Source organism: Melospiza melodia, chromosome 6, assembly GCF_035770615.1.
Source record: "Melospiza melodia melodia isolate bMelMel2 chromosome 6, bMelMel2.pri, whole genome shotgun sequence".
NCBI classification, from domain to species: Eukaryota; Metazoa; Chordata; class Aves; order Passeriformes; family Passerellidae; genus Melospiza; species Melospiza melodia.
Genome location: NC_086199.1, coordinates 10,313,770 through 10,340,869, shown reverse-complemented (window position 1 = coordinate 10,340,869; position 27,100 = coordinate 10,313,770). Strand labels below are relative to the sequence as shown.

Below are 27,100 nucleotides of genomic sequence, written 5' to 3'. Positions count from 1 at the left end.
GTCAGGAGACATCACCTGAAACTTTCCCTATCACAATCCTTTCAGCACCATGACCAGTACCCTCACCCTAACAACAAGAAGCATGAGCACTTTACTGCTAGGACTTAAAAATAATAATATACATATAGAGGGAATCATTGCAAAATAAAAAGCCTAGACTGCTTCAAATAAAAATGTGCTGTGTTTGGCTGCCACCCAGATTTCCGAGTTATTCCAGGTCTGGTAGACTGAGATGCTGAGTATACAGATCTCCAGGAGAAGCCAAGGGCTCAGCATCTGTGCAAGTCCGGTCTCAGCTTCCGGATCAAAGAACAAATCCTCTCTCTTGGTCTCCTCTGCACTTTTAACCTCACTAAGTCTTCCCGTACACACCAATAGTTCCACACAATGCTCATGCTTCAGAATAGTGTAAATTGCAAATAATGCATGGCTAGACAAGTAGTAAGTCAGAAATATACTAAAACCGTTTTCTTACATTATGGCATATTTTCGTGGTGGTGTTCTCCACAAAAAGAAAAAAAAAAAAGCCAGTAAGGGTAGGTTCTGAAGGCTCCTTTTATCTTATTCCATAATTTATTGCCACACAAACAAAGAAGCAATCAACTGTTCTGTAGTTTAATTGTTCAGGAGATTTGTGGAGTCAAGGTCACCTCAAGATCCAAAACCCAAGGATCCATTTCATTGCATATGCTCTTTTTCTCCCAGTCTTGCAGAACAGGGAATACCAGTCATGGTGAGCAGGTAGAAGTCTCAGTGTGCCAAACATTACAGCACTTCCAACACAAACACACACCTCTTCTTCACAGAACTTGAGTGACATGGAAAGAGTCAGGAACATAAAATCACTAAAATATATCAAATTTACACGTTTGACAAACAGTGCTCCCTGTACTCCCCTTTTCTCACGACTGTTTGACAAATTTCTAGCACGCAGTAAGTCAGAAGTGGCTGGGTTTTACTCAGACAGCATTTAAAGATTTGCTGAAAGCTGTGTGTAAATTGGATCCTATCTTTGTCACAGCATTCCGTGCCAGCTTCCCTAGTGACTTAATTACAGATGCTGTGCCCTGTGTCAACAGCCTCTGATCACCTGCTTTATCTGCCTCATCTGCTGGGAAACACTGGCATGGATAAGCCTGTATGGCCTGTTAGACTGTGATAAGGGCACCAATACTCACTTTCCATGCTGGGATGGTATCTTAGTGAATACTGATTTATATGCTACATTTCCAGTTGGAAAGGTGGGCTGATTACTCCAGAGATCTTTGCACTGAGCTTTAACAATGAAGAATTAAGGGAAGTTAATCAAGGGCCACGCAGCTAACTTCCTAAGAGGCTTAATTATAAATGTTGTGTGGTGTGCAAGTGCAAGAGGAGATGGGTGTTAGCCAGTGAATGTGTCTTCTGAAATTACTTTTGTGAACATAATATGAACATGAAGAATTAGGGATAAACATCATCTTGGAAACACAGAACAATATTCCAAATTAGGAGACAACAAGAGAAAGTGGTTTGCTGTGAACAACTGAATTGTTTCAAATTCCTAATCTACAACTAAACACCACTTGAAAATTAAACATAACACTCATGTACCAGTAGATTAAAGAAATTGGCCACAGCTCCATCTGCTTAACTTGTCAAATGAAACGTCTCTTCCCATTTATCACTAAAAGTGTATTTTCTTAGTTATTATCCTTGGTGTATTTTTTTCTCACTGCTTAGGCATGCTGTTGAAAATTACTGATTGTTTCCAGTGAGCTGAGTGCCTATGGAAATGAGGAGTTGCTGAGTGTCTCAATCTTGCACACAGTCAGGCCCACAGTGATCTGAACAGCAGCCCATCATGGGAAAGAAAGGACATGAGAACATAAACAATGACAAATATAACCAATGACACTAAAAATGACAGAAAATTAAACAAAGTGGGTGCAAATATAAAGGCACAGTAGAGCCATGATTGCCAGTCAGAAAAACAGCTGAGTAGGAGTTTGCAGTTTAAGAAACCTCTGAAACTGCATACATTATGTTTAGATTAGATGGAGAAGAGTTTCATAACTAACAAAGACTACTGCAATTATGCTATGGGCAGGTCAACACCATAACAAAAAATATGTTCTCACTGAAGGTAATGGGAAAAAATTCCCTTATTCTTGGTGTAACCACATTAATTTAAAAAATCACAGATCATCATCTAAACAGCTCTCCGTTACTGGGTTTGTGATTGTGAAAGGATGACTTTTTCTCCATTATTGTGTATTACAGGTTACTGGTGAATGCACCACAGTACAGAGCGTTATCTGATTTAGCTGGGAACACTACCTGCAGCACGTCCAAGGTGATTCACACGCTCCCTGCTATGCCCATACCGCTCCCATGCCAGGTGGCCTGGGCTTGTTGTGAGCAGAGGATGAGGCAACATTCTCCTCCTTTGCTCCTCCTTGCCTCCTGACTGCAGCCCCCGTACCACAGGGCAGGCAGGGCTCTCCACATCACTTCCATCCTAAACACGAGACAGAAGTAGGAGTTAGTACCATGCTGTTAGGGGGTTAGATAACAATTCTGCTGCTTCTGAGCCCACAGTGTGGTTTCTCCTGCAGCCTTATGAAACCCCTGTGAAGAGCTGGGTTGGCCTTGAGCTGCCTTTTCCTGAGGCTGCCCTGGGGGAAGGGCACGCAGAACTTTCTGGAAGCTCTCTGCCTGGGGGCCATGGAGGCAAGGCCCAGGTGTGCCAATGGCAAAGCCATTCCCTGGGGAAGGGGCTTCAGCCCTGCTGGCGGTGGCCCTTGAGACACCCCACACGTTCAACGCCAAGTTCCCACTGGGGCTCTCAGTCCCCATTGCTGCTGCTCCCAGTGACCCACTGGGACCCGTCACTTTCACTGACAGGGCAGCTCCCGAGGTAGGAGCACCCACGGGGTGCCAGGGGGCTGCTCAGGGTGGTCAGTGACCCTCCCCACTCCGCAGGACCCAGCAAGGAGCGCTGAGGGGACGGGCGGGGGCGGTCAGCAGGGCACTGCGGGGGACAGGCGCCTCGAAGGGGCTCAGGGCACGGGTGTGCTCAGGGGGATGGATGCTTCGATGGCGCTGTGGGCATGACGGGCTCAGGGGAGCGGGTGCCTTGAAGGAGCCGCGGGCATCACGAGCTGAGAGAAACAGGCGCCTCAGCAGGGCTGCAGGAACGAGGTCTGATTCCGCCCGGCTCAAGCGGCGGCGACTCCCGGCTCCAGGCAGGGCTGGCGGGGGCGGAGGCAGTGGGAGCGTCAGCAGCCTGCGACCGAGGCGGAAGAAGGCGCCGGGCGGCTCCGCGTGTGAGGAGAGCCGGGCCGGGCCGGGCTTGGGGAGGTAAAGGGCTCGGGGCACGGGGAGAACCGTCCCCGCGGGGACGCGGGGCGCTGGGGCCAGGGCGTTCCTGCCCCCGGGGCCGTTACGGGTTAACGCTGCTCTCCCGCAGGCGAATGCCGCCTCTCACCCCTTCCTTGCCCAGCCCGTGCTTCTCACCTGCCCGCAGCTGGGGTTCCCGGGTCCGATGCGCTGCTGGGGTGCAGGAGCCGCATTACCGCCCTCGGGATACAGAAGGGGCTGAGGGCAGCCCTGGTATCGGGGTCGCCTCTGAGCGGGGGCACGGAGCGGCTCCCCAGCCTGCGTGCGCCTGGGCAGCGAGGGGGCCGTGCCTGCCGGAGGCTCCCCGCCAAGCAGCCCGGCTTCAGGAGAGGGCAGGGGCAGCCTGCCAGGTCCCCGTGGGAGCTGCTCAGGGAAGAGAGATGTGTGCCTGCGTTGTGATTGAAGGGAACACAGAATCATGCTAGTGGTTTTATTTGTGAGGCTGCGAGGGATCCCCTGGGGCGTTGGGTTTAGGTCGCTGCAGCCATGGCAAACCCAGAGAGAAGTCCTGACCCCGTGTCGGGGGCACCGCTTCGGTTTCCCCCCACTGCGATCCCTCCACCGCCATTGCCCCCACACCGTGTGGCGAGAGCGGTGCTGCAGCAATCCCCTGAGTGCTGCCCGGGGGAAAATGTAACAGTGCGGGAGGCTCTGCACTGCCAGGCAATGGAGAATACTGGAAATGGTGGTGTCACTGTGCTCCTTGACAAGGGGGCGAGGCAAAGAAACTTCCAAAATTCCTCACAGACACCAATTATACCCCAAATGTATGAATATAATGTAGCAGGTGAGGCCTAAGGGATACGGTGTCACTTGGGATGTGAGCTTGCACTGATATGGACTTGCTGGACTTGATGATCTTAAAGGTCCCTTCCAGCCTTAAAGATTCTGTGATTCACTGCTGTGACTCTTAGCTGTGGTAAGTGTAGTGGCTCAAAGGAAGGCAAGGAAGATGGGAACCAGCTGGTTGGTGTAATCAAAGGGAGAGGAATTCACTCAGTGTTCCTGCAGGCTTGCTACAGGATTCTTTTGCACATGGGTGTAACTGCAGTAAATACTGTGAAAGAAATGGATTCCGTTCGAGGTCCTTTCAGATGACGCTTGTGAGAGCTGAAAACTGCACTGCATTAAAAGTATCTGGAATGAGAACTCTGAGTATCATTTATGAAAGATTAAGACATGAACATAATCATAGGGTGCAGGCTATAAAAGACGGCATTTGTTCTATCTCACAAAGTCCTTTATCTATACATTTCTGAATTCATGGGATGCTCTTGTTACTATTTCACCAGATGTCCAGACAAGCCTCCTCTGCCTTGGCATCTGAACACCTTATGCAATAAGCATGTCAAAGCTTTGGAAGTTTCAGCCATAAGCACATCTGTTTATCAACCTCAGTGACTGCAGTGGAAAAATTATAAATCTAGCTGCTTAACAGTAAATTGAGCTACATGGAGCTCCAGGCAGGAACCAGACTACAGACGCCAGACTACACTTTGAGAACTGAATGTTTTTAATTGAAATGATGAAGCAGGACCAAACTCTTAAACATTCAACACAAAAGTACATGAATTCAGTAATTGTTCTGAAAGTAAAAGTAACACTGCTTTTGATTCTGCCAGGTATGGTGTACCAAAATCTGACTGTCAAAGCCTTCTGTCATAGGCTTTAATTTCTAACTGTAGTATCCCTGTTACTTCATTAAGCAATTCTTGCATGAATTGATCAACCTGCAGCTCAGACAGTTAGCTGCTTTATCTGAAAGGCAATGGCAGGTTTCATTGTAAGCCACCTTCTGATTTCTAGATTGTCTTCTCAAAGCCATCAAAATTTAATTGTGATTCTCTAAAACAGCTCTGAGACCATGGGGCTGAAGTGATTCAACTGTTGGCATTAGCTTGCAAGTGATTGTTTACATTTAGCTGGAGCAGAGATCACTTCCCAGACAATTACTTTGCACCCCCAATGGCAAATTAAAGGCCACAATATTCTTTTTCCATGTAGTTAGTCAAGTTTATGCATAAATTAATGCCCTCAGCCTATCTCTAAACGTTCATTTGGAAAACTTTCAAGTATACTTTTGTTAGTGGTCCTAATAGCTGGTGAGTGAGGTCCAGGCAAGTAGCAGAATGTCTTTATGTTGTAAATCATCAAAAAATAAGCAAGAAGATGGGAATAGAATTAAGCTTAATAGCATGCTCTGAGTGCTCAGGAACTGTAATTGAACAGGGTGCTGAAATTGGTACTAACCTGCAGTAGCATTTTGGAGCAGGCTGAGTAAATTACAATGTATTTCCTGATTTTTCTTTAAAATGTACCATAAACCAAGACAAATACTTGTTATTTTCAAATGTGTGGGATCCTTCCATTGATTGTAATTGGATCAAGAGTTCAGTGGAGAGCAGCTCCCTGAACTGCCTGGAGCTCTCTTGTAGCATCTCATTTGCACAGTGTGGTTTTGTTCTGTATTGGAGAAAATAAAATCACTTGGTTTTATGCCTGTAGGTTCAGCTCCACTGCGGTCCTGTGGAACTCTCCTGACATATTTATTCTTCTCTAGGTGACAACCATCAGCCAAGACAAGGTTGTGACCATGAGTTTTGTGGAATATGGAGATACGATAAAGGATGGCGACACGGCTATTGTGTTCCTGGGCCACGAGTCCATGTTTCCTGTGAAGGTGCAGCATGGCTCTGTAACACAGACTAAGTATGGGGTCATCAGGCACTCCACAGACCTCATAGGCAAGAAATATGGCTCCAAAGTGACCTGCAGTAAAGGAGGATGGGTGTTCATTCTTCATCCAACTCCAGAACTGTGGACCATGAATCTCCCGCACAGGACGCAGATTCTGTATTCCACTGACATCTCCATCATCACCATGATGTTGGAACTGAAGCCAGGCTCCATAGTATGTGAATCAGGTAATAATTACTATGTTGAAATCCTTTATTAAGAACTAACACCAACACTTTCATGAAAAAACCAGGGTTTTCTTTATATTTTGCAAAAAGTTGCACTTTCTTCCCACTGTGATACAATTTTCCCTGCCCACACGTTGAAGAATGCTATGTCATGTGCACGTTATCAACTGGTTCTTGAAAAATTGGTGCTACCTCAGCATGCAGCCTCATTTATGTGGGTATACCTCTGAGCATGTGTTTGGGTAATTCATCTTGGAACAAATATGTAAACATTTTCTTTTCCCTTTTCTAAAACTGTTGTTAAGTACTTAAAAATTTTTGTAAATACACGATTTAAATCAAGATTCAGACTTTGAATTTGCAGTTTCAGAGGATGTAGTTGAGATAAACTGGTGAAACAGATTCTGGTGATAGGGTGTAGAACTAATAAGATAAATTGGCAGTATTTATATGTGCTACCATGTAAGTACATAAATTTCATTCTTCTTTTTCCAAGTGTAATCTACTTGTAGCACCACAACCTCATGCAAAATCACTGATTAAATACAATCGATGACATGTTCATCACAGGGCTGTGTTTTATTTCTAAACTTGCTTTAATTTATTACAGCTTTCATGATTTTGCTTAGTTTGGTAGTAAGGAGTGAATATTGACATAAATGTTATCTTAGTTACATAGAGTTTATAATAATGTCTTCCTAACTTTATTACTACAGGCAGTATGAGGCTTGCTTCATTTGAGAGAATCTCTGTAGTTTGGAGAAATAGCAGCTGAGGTAGTTTGTCCTTGTTTTTTCTGGCTGTTGGAGCATTTCTGAAGCAGTTTCATACACCTCCCTCTCAAGCATAGATATGGCAAAGGATCAGCATGATAGGGCTGTGATGCACTGTGCTTTCTTACATTCACCATTTCCTGTTCCCACTCATGCATAATTTTGGGCAGCTTTTCAGGCATAATGACCACTTTCCAGCACAACTGAGACAGCACTTATCTCTGCACCCAGTTGGGAACCAGGCAGTGTGTTTAGCTGCTTGCTGTACAGCAGCTCCTGAAGCAGGCACAGCCCTGTGCAGAAGCCTCTGATACTGTGAAAATAGCTGGGTCCTGTGAGTTTGTGATTTGGTTTGCAGGATGATCAGATGGTTTTAGTTTTGTCATGGGAAGTTTCTGTATTCCTCAGCTCTTCCTCTCCCTGCTATGTTTAGACAGGATGGGAAAAGTAAACAGAAAATTATTTGGGGGGCAGGGGGAAGAGATTGGAATTGCTCCATGTCCTGGCTCACTCAGACTAGTCAAATGTACAGAGCTGGATATAAAATATTTTCAATAATGTCAAAGGTGCCTAGAGAGGATAAAAATGTTTAATCTCTTGCTTATCTAAACATCTAAGAAATGGAAACACTTGATGATTTCCAAAAATGTTGTGAGTCAAAAGTCATAGCCACAAATCAACCATTTTTGCTAAGGGGAAACTGTCCCCAGGTTCATTTTAATGCTTGTACTGACATTGTATTGCAACTTTCCAGGCAAAGTGAACACTTTTACAGCTATAGTTATGCTTGTATTGCTTGCAAGGTTCACTCTTCACAAAGAAAGGAAAGAAGAAATAATACTATAATAAATCCATCTGACTAACCTTGAAGCAGGAGACCTTACTGCAGATTTACTGTGAATAAAAAACTTGACAGGTATTGACAACTGGAGCCTGTTTTGTGGTGATGTAGCCTGATAGAGTGCCTGCTTTGTGGGGATGTAGCCTGCTTTGGTGCCATCCTAAATTCTGTGGTGTTTGGTGATCCAAAATCATTAGCTCTGTATCAGCCTTGTGTGGGCTAGACAGAACCAGCCCAATGGTGATGAGTAGAAACAAGACAGGAAATCTGGTATAGTAAAACTTGAGTCTGCTTCCTGCTGGTGCCAAGTTTAGGTGTATTTTAAGCATTAATTAGCACAGAGGTCTGTATTTTTTATTATTTGAACTTAGATATACAGTTGCTGTATGAACTGGCAAGGCAGGCTCTGTACAACATGCTGGGCTCTTTTCCTCTGGACTTAGTAACTCAGCTGTAGAGGTGTGTCCTGTATTTAGCCATTGTGAGCTGGCAGAATGTTGAATTGGTCTCCCCAGCTGTGAGAAGAAATGATTGAAAAAGTAAGAGGAAATACCCTCTGTGTCATGTTGAAATGCTGTGAATATAAATGATCTTCTGCATGTGATTATAAAAATGGAGTAGAATAACCAGAAGGATTAATTTTATGTTGCTTTAATTATATAGTTTAAATTGATTAGTCATTATTTGTCCTAAAAGATACAAACATATTAATATAGTTTTTACTATGTTTAATCATCTTCAGTAAACACATAAAGAGCAAGCTTGTCAGCAGCACATACATAATTAAAGTGACCCAGGCATGCTCTGTTGAGGAGGCCATAAGGAGACTCTGCATCTACCTGATGTTTCATGACAGAGGTGTGGGAATATGATCCTTTTTCTGTCTTCTGCTAATTTCTAATTTATAAAGGTATGTTGAGTTTTAAAACTGTTAGCACTGTTACTACAGCTAAGATCTTTTTAAAATATTGGTCCCTGCTCTAAGAAATTCCACACTTGGATAGAGTTTTTAACAGCCCTGTCTTTCCAAAATTATGATACTCAAAATAGCTGCTTAAATATCTGCTATGAGTGGCCCAATAGTATGAAAGTTTCATTGTTGTCAGGTAACTCTAATTATCCCATTTGTGTTTATTGCATGTGCAGCAATGCCTAGATAAAGGAAAAGGCTAAATCTTTCCCTTCTGTCTCACCCCCTCTCCAAATCAACTTCCTAGGCTAGGGTCTCTGTAAGATAATTCCATTTGACAGCTGATTTTGAGGGGTTCATGTTTATTTTTAATACTATACTGGAATCAATATGAAACCTTTCAAATATTTTTCCAAGCAAAGTCCTTTTCTTTCCAGTCCCCACACATCAAGGCTTCGTACTGTTCTCACTCCATGGTGAGATGTAAAAGAGTGCCTGTCTTAATAGTACAGCATGTGAAATCTCATTTAATCTGATAAATCTCAGAAATATTTTGGCTTTGATGGAGTGTAGTATTTAGACAAAACATAATTTAGTCAGAAGTACTTTAACCACCATTCCCAGTGATCCTTCAGCATTCACAAAATCAGACTCACGTGAGCAAAAACGTTAATTGGATTTTTTGTTTCCCTTTAGCTAAATCCCAAATTAAAAATTGCTAAACCCTGTTCATTGCTGCACAGCAATGGGTTTCTGAGCTGAGGGACTGGATTTCTGAAGGCTGAGAGCAGTTCTAGCTTCTCATGGTTTCTCAGAGAAGGAGTAATAGGAGCTGCCACCCAGCCTTACCCTAGTGCTTCTCAAAAACAATTATGAAATTTTCAGACTCACAGCCTGGGTATAGATTTTGTTAAAGAGTACACCCATAAAAAATTAATGAGGACTTAATGATTAATGAATACTTAATAAATGATTAAGAGTTTATTGTGGAGTCCCAGCAAGTCAGCTGTATGCTTATGACTCTTCTGAAGTGCTTATAGACTTTTTGACAAATGCTGCTCCTGTCTTCATTATTTTTGTGTCATAAGTACATCTAAATTGTTTGCAGCTCTGTTTTTAGTGTAAAGTACAGATCAAAGTTAATTTGATTCTGGAATGTGCCCAAACTAATTATGTCTGTGTTTTGTAATGTCTCCCTTATCTACCTCTTAGCAGCTGTTCAGGTTAGAGTGGGAGAAGAATTAGAAAACCTGATCCTTGTACAGCACCTCTTGAAGTATTAGGAGAGCCTCATCAGTACAAATGTCATAAACCACAACATTCTCTTGCCACACCAAAGCACTGAACTGGTGCTGGAGCCCCAACAGAGGGGCAGCAGAAAAGATGGGCATCTATTGGAGCAAGTCCAGAGGAGGCCATGAGGATGAGCAGGGGGCTGGAGCACTTTCCCTATGCAGACAGGCTGGACTTGTGCAGCCTGGAGAAGAGAAGGCTCCAGGGAGATCTTAAAGCACCTTCCAGTACCTAAAGGAGCTGCAGGAGAGCTGGGAGAGGGAATTTTACAAGGGCACTGGGTGAAAGGACAAGGTTTAAACTGGTTTAAACTGAAAGGTGAATTAGGAGGAAACCCATTACTGTGAAGGTGCTGAAGCCCTGGCACAGAGTGCCCAGAAAAGCTGTGGATGCCCCATCCCTGGAGGTGCTGAAGCCCAGACTGGATGGGTTTTAAGCAACCTGGTCTAGTGGAAAGGTGTCCCTGCCCCAGACAGGTGGGTTGGAACTAAAGAATCTTTAAACATTGTTAATCCCAAACCATTCTGTGAGTCTGTGATGATTCTATGAACCAAATGTCTGACCACATGAGGCATCACTGTAGTGTATTCAGACTTGTGGCTGTCATTAGCTGATGAGGAATGCTGTTCATACCCTAAAGTGTTTGTTTCCAGACTTTCTGGACTCACTTTGATCTTGTAATTTCACCTGACCACCAAGTACACTTCTCATGCCTCTCTGAACCTAACCCTGTTGTTAACCATATTATGTCCATTCTGTAGAAGATTCCTTCCTAAAAAAATCAGACTTCTTAATCTATAAGGAAAATTTGTCTCTTCACTTGAATCTCTAAAGAAAAAAATAATTCTTCATATTCTTTTTAGGCAGTGCCAGCCTTGAAAACCTCGTTACTCTCCTTCTCTCAGCTCCTCAGTCTGGTCAGTGAGCAGTGGCCCTCTCTGACCTCCAGCCTGTTGCCTAAAATTCAAATGCCTGCATCAGCATGGTGTCCATGACACACAGGCAGATAAGCTAATTTTCTGTCAGGGGAACTTCTTGACTGCAAAGTGAACATTTTTCATTAGGTATTTTCTCATTCATCCATCAGTTCAACTCCTTGAAATTCTCTCCCTCCCCCTCTTCCTTCTCTCTGTCCCTGCTACTCCTGTGTCTTACCTCTGTTACCATGATTTGGACCCTTGACTATCTTCCCAGGAAGATATTTGGGTTAATTTCCATCAAATGCCTAATGTCTTTTCATGTATTCATTATAAGTCATTACACAAACTTGTCATGTAGAGTGAGCAGTCTTTCTGTTCAGTCTTTTTGTTTCTTGACAGATTTTAGCTGTGGAGTTGTTAGCTCTGTCTCAAGATTAATTTTCCCCTGGTTTTGAGGCTCCTTCCGTTCTCATGGCTGATTCATGACCTATCTTACTGTTTGCTAGGACTAAGTGGTGTAGCTAGGAGACAAATAGAACAACACTGTCATTGTTTTGTTGTATTTACAGATTTCTGAATATCTTAGGTAGCCAAATTATGCATCAGAAGCTTAAGCTCTCCTAAAATGTTATGAGGTATTTTAGAGACCCAGTATTAAATGACACTTTGCATACTTTTCTTTTTTTCCCTGTTTCCAAGCAATATGAACCTTTTTATGCACTTAAGAGCTTATTCAGCTTTATTCCAAAATGCTTTTGCTTACACACAGCTGTACACATCTATAAATCCTAAATGACAATTTGTAGCTCTTTTTTAAAAAGAAGCACCACAATGAGAAACTTCTAGGGAAGACAAGCCAAGCAGTAACCTGCAAAGAGAAAATGTAGTGGAGCACAGAATCAGGTCACTTATATTTATGGCATGGGTAGGATTCCAGGAGATTAGACAAATATCCTTTGCAATAAGGAAACAGAAAACAGTGTAAAAGGTACTTTGTATCTTATATCAGTTAAGTGCTGTGATGCTGTGGAGACAGTCTTGGCAGCATTCTGTGCTGAAATAACATGCTTTAGTTTTGAGCAGCTCAGATATTGTCCACTTCAGCTTTTGAGAAGGTGAGAAGTTATTTTAACATGGTCATTGTTTCAAGAGGGCTGAGGTGTGTGGAAGCTTCTCTGTGGAAAACCTCACACTTGAATAGGCAGAGAGTGAGAAGATCTGCTGGAGGTCAGGGCAGTTGAGAAGTTCATCTGATCAATATTTGCTTGTCTGCAAATCAGAAGGAGCTATCAGTAGGTGCTGAGCTAGAGTGTTTTATACAGATGTCCACTTGCTAGGACTGAAATCCTAAAGCTGCATATTTTAGGAGAGGGGCAAAAACACTCCCCTGGACCTTATATGTATCAGAGAAGGAGAATGTCATGTGCTTGAGCCCAAGAAGAAGGAAAGAGCACTGCATCAGTGTGCAGGGCCATTAGCCCCTAAATCATGGGTGTAACACAGGGGCTTAATTCCTGCCTCTGGACTGAAGTGGAGCCCATTCCTGGTTCACTCTGTGCTGATCCCCTGCACACTGCTGCCTCCTCAGATGTTGAGCTTTGAGTGTGGCATATTGGGGCCCCTGCAGTGTCTCATTAAATGCCTGCAATGCAGATGTCTGCTCTTTGACTAAGATGTTTGAGATCACAGAACAGTCAATGTAAAAGAGCATCACATTTTCCAAGTGAAAATTAGCAATGACATAAGTGCTCACCTAAATGAGCTCTAAAGCAGCAGCTGTGCTGCTAAGGTTGTCTTCAGTACAGTTTGAATTGTTGTTTTACTTCTCTTCTGTAGAGTCCATTCCTGATTAAAACATGGTAGTCAAGTGGGCATTGTCCTGTGGTAGAGAGCAACCATTTTCTAAGGCTATTTATTGTGCAGGCTGTCAGAAAGGGAGCATCCTGGTGTAAAAATTATAAATTAGTTGTTCTAGTCTTACCTTCTGCTTTCTAGGTCATATCAGGAACATATAACACAGACATTTCACTGTACCTCTGTGAGAAAGAAAATCCACTGGAGTTCTTCCAGTTCTGATCTTGCCTCTTCTGATACAAAATGTTAATTTTTGAGTATCCAGTATTCTGGTTCAGGTAATTTGTATACAGGTAATTCAGGAATGCTATTTCTGGTTTGGTAACATTCTGCTATGTCTGCAGTAGTACTCCTCGGGTTTTGTTGCTGCCCTCACTGATTCTGTATCATGCTAGGATACATTTCATTTCCCAAGGAAACTTGTACCCAACTAGAACTTACACCAAACTGGTGCCTAACACTCTTTGAGTCATATTTTGCTTTTTATCAGTAGTGATTTTGAAATAAGGACAAAGAGAAATTGAGATGGTTGCAGGAGGACAAAAATATCGAATGTTGCACCTTTGTGGGGACACCCCCAATTAATTTCCTTTCTACTTATTTCTAAGCTGCTGTAGTTCAGATTCTGTGAATACAAACATTCATTTCCCATTCTAGAACATCACAAAACCAGAGGGTTGAACCCCTGCCTTGTGCAGACAGTGCTGATTGGGCTTTAGGGCTTGTGGCAGGTATGGACTCATGCCAGACTCATATTAATGGATCACATCAAATGTGCTGATCTATTGGGCACATGAGAGTTAAGGGTCATCATCATGTCACATGTCTGGGTTCAGAATGTATTTTCTAGGAGAGATTTTTACAATAATGAGTGATTCATAACCATCTTGTTTCCTGCAGTTTTGAGAGTGTTGTCACGGAGAAGACAGGCAGCATCTTCAGAAATACTTCCATTAATAATATTAATGTGATAGAATTTGATAGGTTAAAATGTGATACATATGTATTGTTCTCATGTTTGTGGTAGCCAGTCAACAATAAATAATTCCTGGCAACCTTGTTTAACAAGAGCTCTGTCTGTAATAAGCCTGCAAGTGGTGACTTCCAATATCTTGGTTTTAATTCAGGGTTTGGCTTGGAGTGTTTGTGAATAAAAGAAGAGTTTTAGAAAAGAAGCCAAAAAATCTTAATGGGTTTTCCTATGGAGAAGACAAATAGTATCTTCTGTGGTGTTTTTGAGAGCAGATTTTAAAAGGAAAGTGATTAAAAATGTAAAAGAATATGAACAAGGAAACTGGATACATGCACAAGCTGCCTCGCTCTTCTGCTTACAGCCCAGGCTTGTTCCCTCCTTCGGATTAGCAGGGAGAGATGCAGAAAGTGTGCAGCACTACACATTTGAGAGGTACAATAATTAAATTTCCTCATTTTACAATAGCTCTCAGTTATGTAATCCTCCCTTTTGGCATGAAATGCAAAGGCAGAATTTCAGTCTTTAGCATCCTGGGAGCAATAGTCCCCTGCTTTTGTCATTAACAAACCTATCAATGGAATACTATTTCTTTGTTATGCACATATATCATTGAGTTTTCACAACCACATGGCTGTTGTGCTACCTTTACTCCTGTGACCAGGGAAAAGTTCATTTTGTCATTTAGATCCTTCAAGTGCTGAGACAGGATGGTTTTTGCTGTATGCACATGTAGGTGTGTTTTGGTTTTTCTTTGTTTTGCCTGTACTTTCGCTTTATTAAATGCAGTGGGGAAATGTTTCTCTCTTCTCTCGGACCTCTCTGAAGCCAGTGCTGAAATCGGCAGCTCCTCCATCCCTGCCTGCCTGTGCTGTGCCGTGCCGTGCCGTGCTGAGCTGCGGCGATGCCCGTGTGCCCGCCGGGGTCAGGGCCTCCTCTCTCCCGGGGAGCGGTGCCGAGCTGGCAAACGCGGGCCCTGAGCTCTGTTTACAGTCTGAATGTGCCCCCTTTCAGAGCTGTGGGATTAAATACCGTGCCACAGCAGCGTTCCTCCCCTTGTGTGACTGGAGGGCAAGAACCTGGGATCTGCCACTGAACTCAGACTTCCTGCATGATTATGGAAAGTACTGCGCCAATTAAGCGGCTGTACCAGCCCCTGTGCCCCCTAATTAATTTCCTTTCTACTTGTTTCTGAGCTGCTGTACTTCTGATTCTGGCCTTTATATGTTTTTTTAAGATTTATGCTAGCTGAAAGGACTCTCCTCAGGCTGAACAGTCATTTGAAATAGCTAGAGACAGATTTTATTTCTACAGGAGAAATGTGTTCTAAGCACAGGATTATGAATCAATAAACACAGAGAATTCAGGCTTGCTGTGGGGTTTTGAATTTGGGGGATTACTCCATTAAATGCCGCTTGAGTGACTAATTTGCAATGAGAACTGGTATATGGGTGTTTTCTTAAGTGAAAATCTTTGTTATTAGTCATCCATCTATTTAATATGCCATTGGATCATTTAAAGTAAGTTTCCTAAATTATCAAACTAAAACAAGAAAAAAAAAATCTTTGTCTTGTCAGTCCCTGTTTGTGTGTGGTAATTGTAGTTACCTACAATTGTGTGACAGATTTTGTTAGACTAAGTTAAGCTTGTGTAGGTGAGTATGTGTGTAAGTGACCTGTGAAAACAGCTGTTTGATCAGTGTGGCTGCAAAGAGCCAAGAGGCCTTGGTTTGGGGTAATTCCAGTGGGAATTGAGGATGTCTCTTAAGGGATCTGTGCAAAGCAAACCATATCCTGAAGGCCATTTCTTTGCATGGATATTAAAAGGATTTTCAAGCACAAACCCATGCCAATATATTTTCTTTGTTTAGTAAAGTATAAGGTTTTGAAAATCCATTAAAATTTGCCTTAATCTCTTTTCGCCCTAGAAGAGCCTGACACTTGGGAAAAAAAAACCTCTCCAGTTAATTTCCCTGAATTTTTCCTGTTGCATTTACTTCCTCGTGTTCTCCAGTGCCAGTTGTTAGAGCTATAGCTGACCCTTGGCATTAGTTTCCTCCTCCAGGGAGATGGGACAGATCCTGGGTTTGCAGGATTTTGTAATGAATGCTTTGAGGACCTGGAAGACTGTTTCCTAGGACACCTAGTCCCTCCCTCCTTGTGCAGGAAGGACTGTTCTCTTTCAGGAGCTGAACAAGTGGTTTGTGTTCATTTGAGTTTTGAACGAGTGTTCCAAGCAGGAAGATGAATGCAGAAGACTTTAGTTCTGATGTTTGTCCCTGAGAAGCCCAATTTCATGAGTTGTTTATCTTCCCCAGGTACAGGCAGTGCCTCCCTCTCCCATGCTCTCATCAGGACAGTGGCTCCCACCGGGCACCTGTACACGGTGGAGTTCCACCAGCAAAGGGCTGAGAAGGCGCGGGAGGAGTTTCGGGAGCACGGGGTGGAGCACCTGGTCACTGTCACCAACCAGGACGTCTGCAAAAACGGCTTTGGGGTCTCCAGCATTGCAGATGCCGTGTTCCTAGACATTCCATCTCCATGGGAAGCCATAGGACATGCCAAGTCAGCACTGAAAGCTGAAGGTAACTGCATTTTTCTCTTTCTGTGCGCATATCTCTGCCTTTGAGCCATACACTAGATGTGCTCCCTTCCCTGGTGTGATCACTGTTCTCAAATGTCAATCTCCAGGCATTTTTAAGGCTATAAAACCTTCAAAAGGCTTCTTCAATTTACAGTGGAAGATTTGAAAGGAGAAGAACAATTTTTTACCTGCAGGCCTGTGAGAACTGCTACAATTAGCATGGGCAGTTTATAAAAACTCCTTTGAACCATTCTCAAGTGCATTTTGCTAGATCTGAGGTGTGTGGGAAGCAGAAGTAACAATAAATGCTGAAAGCAAATTTCTTTGGCAATTCAGTAGAAAGGTGTTTGTATAAAAGGTGTTCAGCCTCAGTTCACATCAATCATTGCAGATTTGTCCCCATTTAACAGAGCACCCCAAGGGTAATGTTAAAAATGAAGTGGTTACACTGAAATATGCTTGCCAGTTTATGTCCTAAATCTTTGTGATTGGAGCTAGTGAGAAGTTTGCCATTGGGTGCAGTGGGAATGGAACATAAAGGATGTTCTAGCTTATGCCAGTTACTCTGGGATTCTGACAGCAAGTGAGAACTGATGTTGAGATTTTGCACAGATTTCATCACTTTATTATACCTCTTTACCCTATCGAAAAATAAACTTCAGTGAATAAATAATTCTTTTATCCTGAAATAAGTTTTAATTAAGTTCACAATTTTGTGGATCTGAATTAACTTTTGCCAAATTGCTTCCATCTACAAAAGTGACTTCTCTAATCAAGAGAGCATGGAATGCTGAACAGTGTCCATGCTGGGACATGAGTTTAAAAAAAACTTGATTATGTGCCAAGGCCCAATTCTTTGTTAAAATATATAGTCACAGGCTGGACTTCAAGTGAATTACAAAGTCTTTGTGAAATCACAAGATTGAAGTTTGTTCTTAAAGGTCACTGAATGTGCACTGCCTTGCTGAGTCAGGACCAGCCCTGCTGTTAGGCTACCTCAGCTGCTACTGATAATTTTCTACAGAGCTTTGTGATACCCACGTAACACACTGCCTTTAAAAAGTGAATAAACACAGTGAGCCTTGTTAGCACTCCCTACCTGCAATGGTTACAGTTCAATTTGCAGCAGATTTCCAGTGTGTCCTGAGGGGGAAGAAAATCACTGCACTGTACAATGCCCTTCCCATGCTCAAATTATCTAATCTAGTGAGCACAACACTCAGCTGACTTCCCAGCTTAGAAGGCGCTGCATTGCGCAGTCCAATTTGAATTATTTAAGTGGTGCATGCTTAGCATACTAAGCAGGGCTGCTTGAACAGCTCCAAGTTTTGAATCCTTGTCTCACTCCAGCATTTGAAATCCTAGAAAATGTAATACAGTCCCAAACCGGCCGTACCATCTGGCTATGCTTTTCTGTGCTTTGCTACAAGGTTACATCTGCTGAGGCAATATAAATAATACTTCAGAATCCCACATTTTTGTGTTTGTGAAGTGGTGTCATTCACTTCATGAGCCACTCAAAAGGGGAAGTTGCTGATCCTTGCTGCAGTTTTTGCTGCAACCAGCCTCCCATGTCTGAGATCTGGTACTGATCTAAGGCTCCTCTTTTGGGCAACTTTCTACCTGACTGAATAGGTGCATCTTTTAAATTTTGCTATTTTTCATATAAACAAAAACCAGTTTTCATATAAAATGTAATTGATTGTCATAGTAAAATGTAAAAACTTAGACATTTTCCTGTTTTATCCTGAGTCATGGGAGTAGTTTTGTTGTGGTTTTTTTACTGCTGTTAAATCTAAAATATGGCAGAAGGTTATCTGTAACTGCTTCCCTTTCCCTACCACAGGCAGATAATTTAATAGTGCTCCTTTGTTGTGTTTTCAGAGTTAAACCTCTTCTGCAGTACAGCCTGTGCACATTCTGCTGTTACTGTTCCAGGGTTGGTGTAGTGATAAAGCATCACTGCAGGAAATGAGTTCCACTCTTTTCTGTCCACGCCCTCTCTCTCAAATCTGGACAGGGTCACATTTGAACCATTCACACTGTGGGTTTTGTTGTGATGTGCCCTGCAAATGTCACAGCTGTACTGCCAGATAGTGGTAATTTAGTCCCTGAAGTCTTAAGGTATTTTGAATTAAATGAGAACTAAGCAAATTCTATATATAGCATTAGCTCCTCTCTTCCTTTACACCTCAATACTCACAATAGAGTTCAGCTGAGATGATATGGGAGGGTTCTCAGCCTTACAAAACCTTATCAGATCAGTGTTCTCTCTTCCACTCCAGCTCAAGGTCCTGAATAGTTGCCACTCCTAGTAGGCTGAGTGTTAATGATCCCGTTTACAGAGTGCAACTATCACTCACGTTGTGCCTTGCAGGATGCTGTAAATACACTGCTTGGAGCAGCCTGGCCTCCCATTTAAAGCACTGCCAGCCTCTGAAAAGCTGAACAAATTAAATGGCACAGGAGATTTGTGACTGGAAGGTTCTTGTTCTCTGGTGATGCTTCAGGTTTGCATCTCAGCTGCATCCTTTTGTGCTGATGTCACCAGTCACACTTCCAGCAGAAAAGCTGCTTGTGGCATCTCTGAGGCACTGCTGCACTGCAGAACTTCCTTTCATTGCCAGACCTGCACTGTTTTTCTTCTGCAGCATCTGCTGATTAATGCTTTTCTGTTGTCATAGCTGCTGTTCCCCATGTCTGACCTCAGTGGTTTTTGCAAAGTTGACATTAACCCCTTCAGGCTAAACTTTTAAAAATTAAGAAAATGAGAAAATTGTGAGGTAACAAAAATATCCTCAATATTCTACAGTTCTTAAATGCCCTGAAACTTTTGACTCACAGTCATTTCTCAGCTGAATACTGTAGTGCTTTGAATATAATTCTGCCCCCACCTACTCTACTCTCATAAATACTGTCTATTTCTTCCAAAGCTGTGCAAGATGAGGGAGAAACCCACTGGTACAATAATTTTCATACAGATTTTAAATTTTCAGGTAGGGGGATGGAAAATTACAGCCATGTATTAGGGTGGATTAGCCTCTTATATTTTAAGTTGCTCCTTATGGTGTTTAACAGTCTGAGTCACAAAATTATTAAAACCACCTCTCTTTTATTTCCTTTCTTTCTTTAAAGATTTTACTCTTTAATTCAGATTCTCCATTCCCTCTGGAGCATCGTAAAGCCCCTAAATTATGAGTTTATCAAATTGTGATCCTTGAAAACAACTGAATCAGGTAACATGGTGCTGTCAATTCTCCCCCCAAAACTCTGCAGATAAAGTTCATTTTGAACATCTCCCTCTTGGGGCCTCTGCACTTCCATATCCATGTAGGAAGCCTCACTGGCTATTTTTCTTGATCTCCAGAAGAGATCCCAGTTTTAAACCACCCAGGTGTGGCTTTGAAGCACAGCTTCTGTCCCTCACCACATGAAGGATTTGGACTCCTAATTCATCCCTAGCTTGGGTCTGTCAGGGCTGGGTATGTCAGCTGCACACACTGTGGGCCTGCCTGAAGTGATTCTTTCATGTATAGAGAGTCAAGCAGAAAGATTCCTGCATCAAAATCCTCACTGGCCAGCCAAGCTACTGGCTTTGACACAGTTTGAAGGAAGTAGTTTGGGATGAAAGGATCCCTAAAGAAAGTTGTTAGGTTTTCTTCCCCAGTATGGAGCCGACTGATTCTTTAATTTCCTTGTTACATGCTTTTACCAGCCCACAATAATGAGCAGGAGTAAATTCCTTTTGAATGATGCACCTACAAGTGCAGAGGTTAAGGTCACATTTGCAGAAAATCACATCAAGCTCCTATTAATGAGCTGGCAAGTGATTTGGAGAAAATTCTCTTTTCTGAATCAAGAAACATCCTTTAATTTCTTCCAACAGCCAAATCCTCTAATTTCACTTGTCAGGGAAGCTACATCAAATCGCCCACGAGCGCACGCACTTAAAGGACATTCTGTCCCCTTTTGCAGAGACAATATTTTTGTCACAGAGTAAATGCCACAGTGATGCTGCTCTGTGACTCTCCTGCCTCACCCCTACACAATGATAATGCCTGTGTGTTTTTTTTTTTTGTTCCTTGAGATCTTTGTAATGTAATCTTCCAGTTATGACAATGCATTGAAGTCCCATACCCAAGCTGTGTTCTTTTGCCAGAGGTAAAAATGTTGTGCTGTATTCTTTATGTCACAGAATCATTCTAAAAATTACTGGCCATTTTCTCTAAAACTTAATGGTGCTGCACTTCATGTGCATCATCTGAATAATACTGAAATGATGAAAGAACCTGTCAGAGCACTTGTAACACATACAATAACCTACAAAAATAAGAGCACATTTCTTGGACTTGTTTTCTGTATCATAAGCACACACTGGAGTTCTTGTCAATAATAGCACTGAGATTTTCCACACCTGAAACCTAATGCACTCAATAGCTAAGCAGAACTGGTAGAGATATTAGTCCTTGCTCAGACAAACCACAAACAAAATTGTTTGTTAGAGTTGCACAGGAATATTCTGGCAACTTTTGAGGCACTGGCTTCTTGCAGAGATGCAGAGGTGGGTCCCTCAATTACCAATTAGATAAAGTCTGTTGAAATGTACTGTATGGATGAAAATCTTCTGCTTCCCTCTTCCTTTAAGCTCATTTTTCTAATCATTCCAGTCAGAGTTGTACTTCCATTTTCATGTCCTCTCAACCCTGTTGCTGGTTACAATGACTGCCAGGACTGTGTGGGCTTGTTCCAGGCTATGGATTCAGGACATTTAACCTCTCCATTAATGCTTCAAACTAACTCACTCCCTGTAAAACTGAAGGTAGAAAAAAACTTAAGTCTTTCATACAGTCTCATTATTCTCTTCTCCTCAACTGTAGCACTTGTCAGATGCATTATACATGAATAAACACATTTTTAGACAGCTCTTGAGATCAAAAAGCTCACACAGCTTCCCAATGTGAACAGGATTAATCTCTCATAATTACTATATCAATTTATGATGACACACAGATCTCATTAACCAAATTTAGGAATGGTAGCTCTCCTAAAAGGAGAGTTCTGAAGGAACACAAACCCAATTTGTACAAAAAAGTTTCCATTCAGATGTTTTCAGTGCTCTCTAGTCTAGTCCATCCCTTTGTGATCCACAGACAGAGCAATGTGCCCCAGGGAGGAGAGGGGGGGAGTTCATGTCTTTTCTTCATTCACTGATGAATCCTTGGCAGGGCAAGACAAAGCAGTGCACATTCAAGTCCTTTAAGCCCTGGAAGCCTCTTGGTGTCTAAAGGACAAGAGAGCTCTCAAGAGCCTGAGAAGTGTGAATGCTGAAATCTAGATTTGTATTTGTTTGGTGATTGTGACAGAAGGGGTGTTGCCTGGCTGTTAGTCCAGCTGGGTACAGAGGGCAGCCCTCAGAGTGCAGAATTCAGAAGCATCTGCTCTGTTCAAGATGACAGTGTCTCTGCTCCTGGGACAGATGAGCATCTCCTTCTGAGTGCTGGTTTTCTACTTTCTTTTTTGCTGGTCTAAACACACCACAGGAATTGAAACTTCCAAATGTTTCTATTTTAGACACCCTCTCGCAGTCTGGAGCTGCAATTTCATTTTTGCCTTGCAGCCTTCTGCTAACTGTAGCTTTCCAATCTTCACTCCTAATATCTGCTTAATCACATAATTCCAGCCTGTAGCTGCAAGTCAGATCTGGCCTGCCTGGTGGTACAGAAAAAGCAGAGGGGACTCCTCTCTCACTTGTTAGGATCTGTAAGGACAGATGCTTGATGGGTTTGCTTCTAAGCCCTTTGTGGGTACATTTATTTGGGAGGAATGCATAAAATTAATGAGAACTATAGGCATGAAAGGGGAAAACAAAATTGACAGAGCTATTAAAACCCATTGGATGGTCTCAGGTAGATGGAAGTTCACTCTTTTCTCATCTTTCCCACCTGAGAAACTTCCATCAGTGCAGGAAGTAAAGTAATAATTTTTGTACTTGCCTTCTGGATATTTTTTACTGCAAGCAAGAGCTTTCTCCTTATTAAACGGCTTGAAAGGCTGTTTTCTGTAACCCTACTTCCCCCAGCAGCTGTGAGGAGGCAGCCTGATAAATCTTCACCAAGTTTGGTGTTGACGTGCTGTGCTCAGCTGACCGGCCCCAGGCAAGGGGAAGGGTGCTCTGCCTTTAATTGAACGCTTGACAAGAACCGTAGGTGGCTCTGCAGCTTGCATGGCAACAGCTGTGTGCAGGCTTTGAGTTTTTGACTCTAAATCCAGAGCATGTGAATTCAAAAGCCTAAACCTATCTTCAGACCCTTACAGTCAGAATAAATAAAAACAGGCTTACTGTAAATGTAAATATATTTTGCTTTCTTTATTGCAATATAAAACCTCAAAACCAAAAAGCCTGAATGAAGTAGTAGTCTCTGGTCTCTCAGATTCTTGCTTTGCAGACAAAGAGTTATTGTGAGCTGACATTTATTTAAGTCAGACATTTGTTCAGTTCCCTACACAATAAGAATATAAATTCTTTCTTTGTAACATGTGTGCATCATACTAGCTTTCTTATTATGTAACAGAATTTTTTTTTCCTGAGCTTTTCTGTTTTACATCTGCAACCATAGAGTAGAGTGTGTAAGTTCTTTGGGCAGGAAAGATTAGCTGTCAGATTCAGGAACATTTTGGTAGTGCGGGCCATCCTGATGAACATACAAATCTAATTTCATGGGAGTTAATGGACTGGGCGTGCAATTAAATCAGCATCAACAGACTTGGTTCATAAAGACACATACCAGCATTAGTTTTGCAGGTGATTATTAGATTTGAGTTTTAATTGTCACTCCAGGGAATTACTTGTCCAGGGTACTTTGTTCTGAAGATTCATGATAAGAACCCCTTGGTGCAGAGACTTTATTTGAGGACTAAAATTAAATCCTGCTTAGTGTATGGTGGATTAATGGTTGTGGAAAGTGCTCTTCCCCAGGCAGCACCAGCACATCATTGCTGCACAGTAACTGGAGTGCTACAGTGACGCTTTCAGACCTGATGCTTTCTTTTTTTAGAGATCTGACTTTAGAAACGAAAAAGGAAAAAAAAAAAGGGGAGTTTGAGATAAAGCAGGCTTCATGTAGTCCTAGCATTGCCTCTATTTTTAGCAGGATGCTTTGCTCTGGCTTGCACGGGTTCTTTAACTGCTTAGATGGCTGGCATTGGAAGGTTTGACTGGAGCCCAGGAGAGGACTGGGGAGGAATGCAAATCAGGCCAGCAGGCATCTTCATCTAATTGTAATAAATGCAACAATAGCTGAAGCTGCATTGCCCAGCGTTCCTTCCTCCTGCACAAAAGCTTTTCAGGAAGGGCAGTTGCCTTGGGGGACACTGTGTCCTGGGTGAAAGCACATGCCCTGGCCTTATGGCAGACAGTGTCCTTATAATTCTTTGATCTGATTTGGCTGTGGCTTTTCAGAGTAAATCTGAATCATTCTATTCTCAGCTGTTAAGGTGACATTGTAGCACTTAGAAAGGTGTAGGGGGCCTATTAATAGCCCGTATTAAGAATCAAAAATCAGAACTGTGCATAGACAAGGAGACAAATGTTAGTTTATCACTTCAAAGTCTTGTCCTTGAGTTTTACAACATTTTGTTGTAAGCCTGCACGATGTGATATCCAGTAAAGTTCAATGCTCAGGAGACATGTTGACTAAAAGGGTAAAGCCTTAACAGCACTCCATCTATGGCCTGGAGAGCTGCCTTTATTCTGTGCACGCATACCATCGTCCTCAGCAAACACAGCCTCTTTGTCAGGGCGTGTGCAGTGCTGGGGCTCCAGCCTGGGCACTGTGTGGAGGATGACTTCTGGCTTTGTGTACGTGCCAGCTGCACTGTGGTGCTCACTCCAGAACAGTGGAGACTGATTCCAAAAGAGTTGTGCTCTAAAGGGACCAACTTTAATAGTTTTGCTGTGAGCAAATGTGGAGGGCAACATTGGATGTGGAAGATGAATGAAGTTGCTGTTGTCGTTTTTAAAGGGTCTGAAGCATCCTGTGGAGTTGTCAGTGTTTCATTTTGTGCTGACACTTTAAACCAACAAAGTTGCCATGTGAAGATTTTCTTGAAGAATGTTTCAACTTTGCCTGTATAACAGTAATTCTATGGGTATCTGTGAGAATTTGAAAAAAGATGAAAAGTGCTTCATTTTGGCTTTTGTCCTCTTTTCCACTACCTGTCTTATTTTGCAGGTGGCCGCATCTGCTCTTTCTCCCCCTGCATTGAACAAGTTCAGAGAACCTGCCTGGCCCTGGAAGAATCTGGTTTTACAGAGATTAACACCTTGGAAATTCTGCTCCGAGTGTACAATGTAAGGACAGTTAGCCTGCAAATCCCTGACCTTGGAAAAGCAGCTGAGGATAATTCCAGCCCTGGCTTTGACAGCGGCAGCCCATCCCATCAAGGCAGCTCGTGTGCTAATCTGCAGCCAGGGACTGTGCAGTTCAAGAGTGGTGTGCCACTGAGGGAGGTGGTTGGGCACACTGGGTACCTGACCTTTGCCACCAAGAGCCTGCTCTAGTACCTGCCCAGTTTGTGCAGCCTGGAGTGGAGTTTGAGTGCATTCTGTTTTCGTGGCTCTTTTCTGTATGGCATCCAAAGTTTCACTTGTCAGGGAATTCCATATATAGTCAGATTTGGTTGGAATATGCTTTGTTTAAATAGCACACAAGCATTAAGCAGAGCAGCATCAAGGGAATGTTGAAACTCTGGAATGGTGCTCCACGTGCTGCCAGAAAGAAGATAAATTAATAGCAAATGGCCATTCACTGGAATGTGCAGAATTAAGATCTCTCATAAGTAAGCAAAACAAACAACAGACAAATTACAAATAAGTTGGATTTTTTCCTCCTTTTTTTCTGAATTACTTTCCCAGGTTTATGTTTTTATTTTTCCCTAGCACCACTGGACACTATTCTTTTAACTTCTCTAGTGTCTGTGTTGCTCTGAAGAATGTGCAAGTGCCTACTTCCTCCATTTTAGATAAGAAAGTTCCAAGATTGCAGGGTTGCCAGCACAACTGTTCACAGAATCAGTGTTTCCGTGGAATAGTGTTCCAGAGGATTATTGGCAACACTCAGGAACACAACCTCTCACTCCATTCCAGGCTGGCATCTGCAAATCATTTTGACTACACAGAGGTCAAAGAAGTGTGGTAATTGTTGGATTTAATGTAAATTGGTATATTGTGCTCATCATTTTGTAGTAGAAATTTGAACCTGGATCCACACTGCCATGTTCTAACAGAACAGCCACTTTTATAGCTGATGAATCCACTGTGAAAATTAACTGAACAGCTGGCTAATACTATCTGACCACCTCTTTGTAAGTGGTGTGGATGAGTTTCCAGTTGTTTGGTGGTTTATTTCCATTATGGTGTATTGTTTTCCTGCAGCTGAATGACAGAAAGATTGCTTTTGGCAGGATTTCTGTCTCCAAATCACATCAATAATGCAAACTTAGTAAAATCCTCAACCAACCTTATTAATTAAGTTTTCGGATCATTTACTCTTTGGTCTTCCATACAGAGCTGGTGGGTGTGAGGAACCGTTTGAATGCTGGATTACATTTTGTATTTATACATTAAAATAATAATGCAAATTTATTGAAGTTCCTTCTTTTTCTCTTATTTAATTTTTAATAGTAAACTCACAAATATTCCTATTCCAGCAACTAGTGCTGCCACTCAAAGCATTTAGCTGTGCCTTGCATGTACCTGAGCATATTGATTGCTGGGCAAGGGAAGCAGCCATTCATAAAGTGCTGCCTGAACATTTAACCTGATATCCCTCCCCCTTTCTTGACAAAAATAAACAAAGCTAAGCTTTTAACGTGGTTCAGCAGAACGCTAATCCATAACGGTTTAGAGAGCTCAACCGATCACGGCTGCAAAGATAAACTGTTGAGCAGATTAAAGGCAGAAAGCAATTCTGTTCAGCTAAATCAGTTATGTAAGTTGGCCTACAACTGCAGCATTTCCCCAGAAATTATGGGAAAGTTCCCTTTCTGCTGCTGTTTGTGTTCTCCAGGCTGTGCTGCTGATGCTGTGTGTGGGGTTTGGTGGCTGTGTTAGAATGTGCGAGTGTGTTTGTGTGTGAGTGTGTTTGTGTGTGTTTGTGTGTGAGTGTGTTTGTGAGTGTGTTTGTGTGTGTGTGAGTGTGTTTGTGTGTGTGTGTGTTTGTGTGCATGTGTTTGTGTGTGCTGGGATCACCACCCAGCAGCACAGCACAGCTACTGCCAGACTCCAGAGGAAAGGATGGGGAATTACAACCACAAGTTTCTCCTTTACTTCCTTCAAGGTCATCCTCATTCAACAAGGGGGATCCCCAAGCTTCTCCAGAGATAATTCTAGCCCCAAACTTGATTGGTCTTTCCAGACAGACCTTATTTTAAAGTAATGCAACATCTAAATTGGACTAAAAAGGAACAAAGTCACGTTTCTGTGCTACAAATAGATGTGGAATGGAAATACCAATGTGTCTTCCTGGAGTTTGAAACAAGGCTGATGCCTTTTTGCCTACAAAGCCCAATTCAAAACCCCTTGAAATAAACCATTGACTTTGCTTGGTCCCATATTGATTTGACCTCTGCTGAGGAAGGGCAAGCATTGCAT

The 27,100-nt window shown here is 42.5% G+C and overlaps 1 protein-coding gene and 1 long non-coding RNA gene across 2 annotated transcripts; one reads left to right on the top strand and one right to left on the bottom strand.

Moving 5' to 3' along the window:
* Positions 1-326: 326 nt before the first annotated feature.
* On the bottom strand, positions 327-3,628 carry LOC134420113 (uncharacterized). The gene is made up of 3 exons (XR_010028249.1): positions 3,499-3,628; positions 2,320-2,500; positions 327-808 (listed from the first exon to the last, which is right to left on the bottom strand). It is a non-coding gene; the product is annotated as an uncharacterized LOC134420113 (long non-coding RNA).
* On the top strand, positions 3,244-26,092 carry TRMT61A (tRNA methyltransferase 61A). The gene is made up of 4 exons (XM_063159870.1): positions 3,244-3,342; positions 5,942-6,305; positions 16,184-16,450; positions 24,681-26,092. Exons 2-4 carry the CDS (start codon positions 5,975-5,977, stop codon positions 25,007-25,009), a joined length of 927 nt encoding a protein of 308 aa, XP_063015940.1. The 5' UTR covers positions 3,244-3,342; positions 5,942-5,974; the 3' UTR covers positions 25,010-26,092.
* Positions 26,093-27,100: the final 1,008 nt, after the last annotated feature.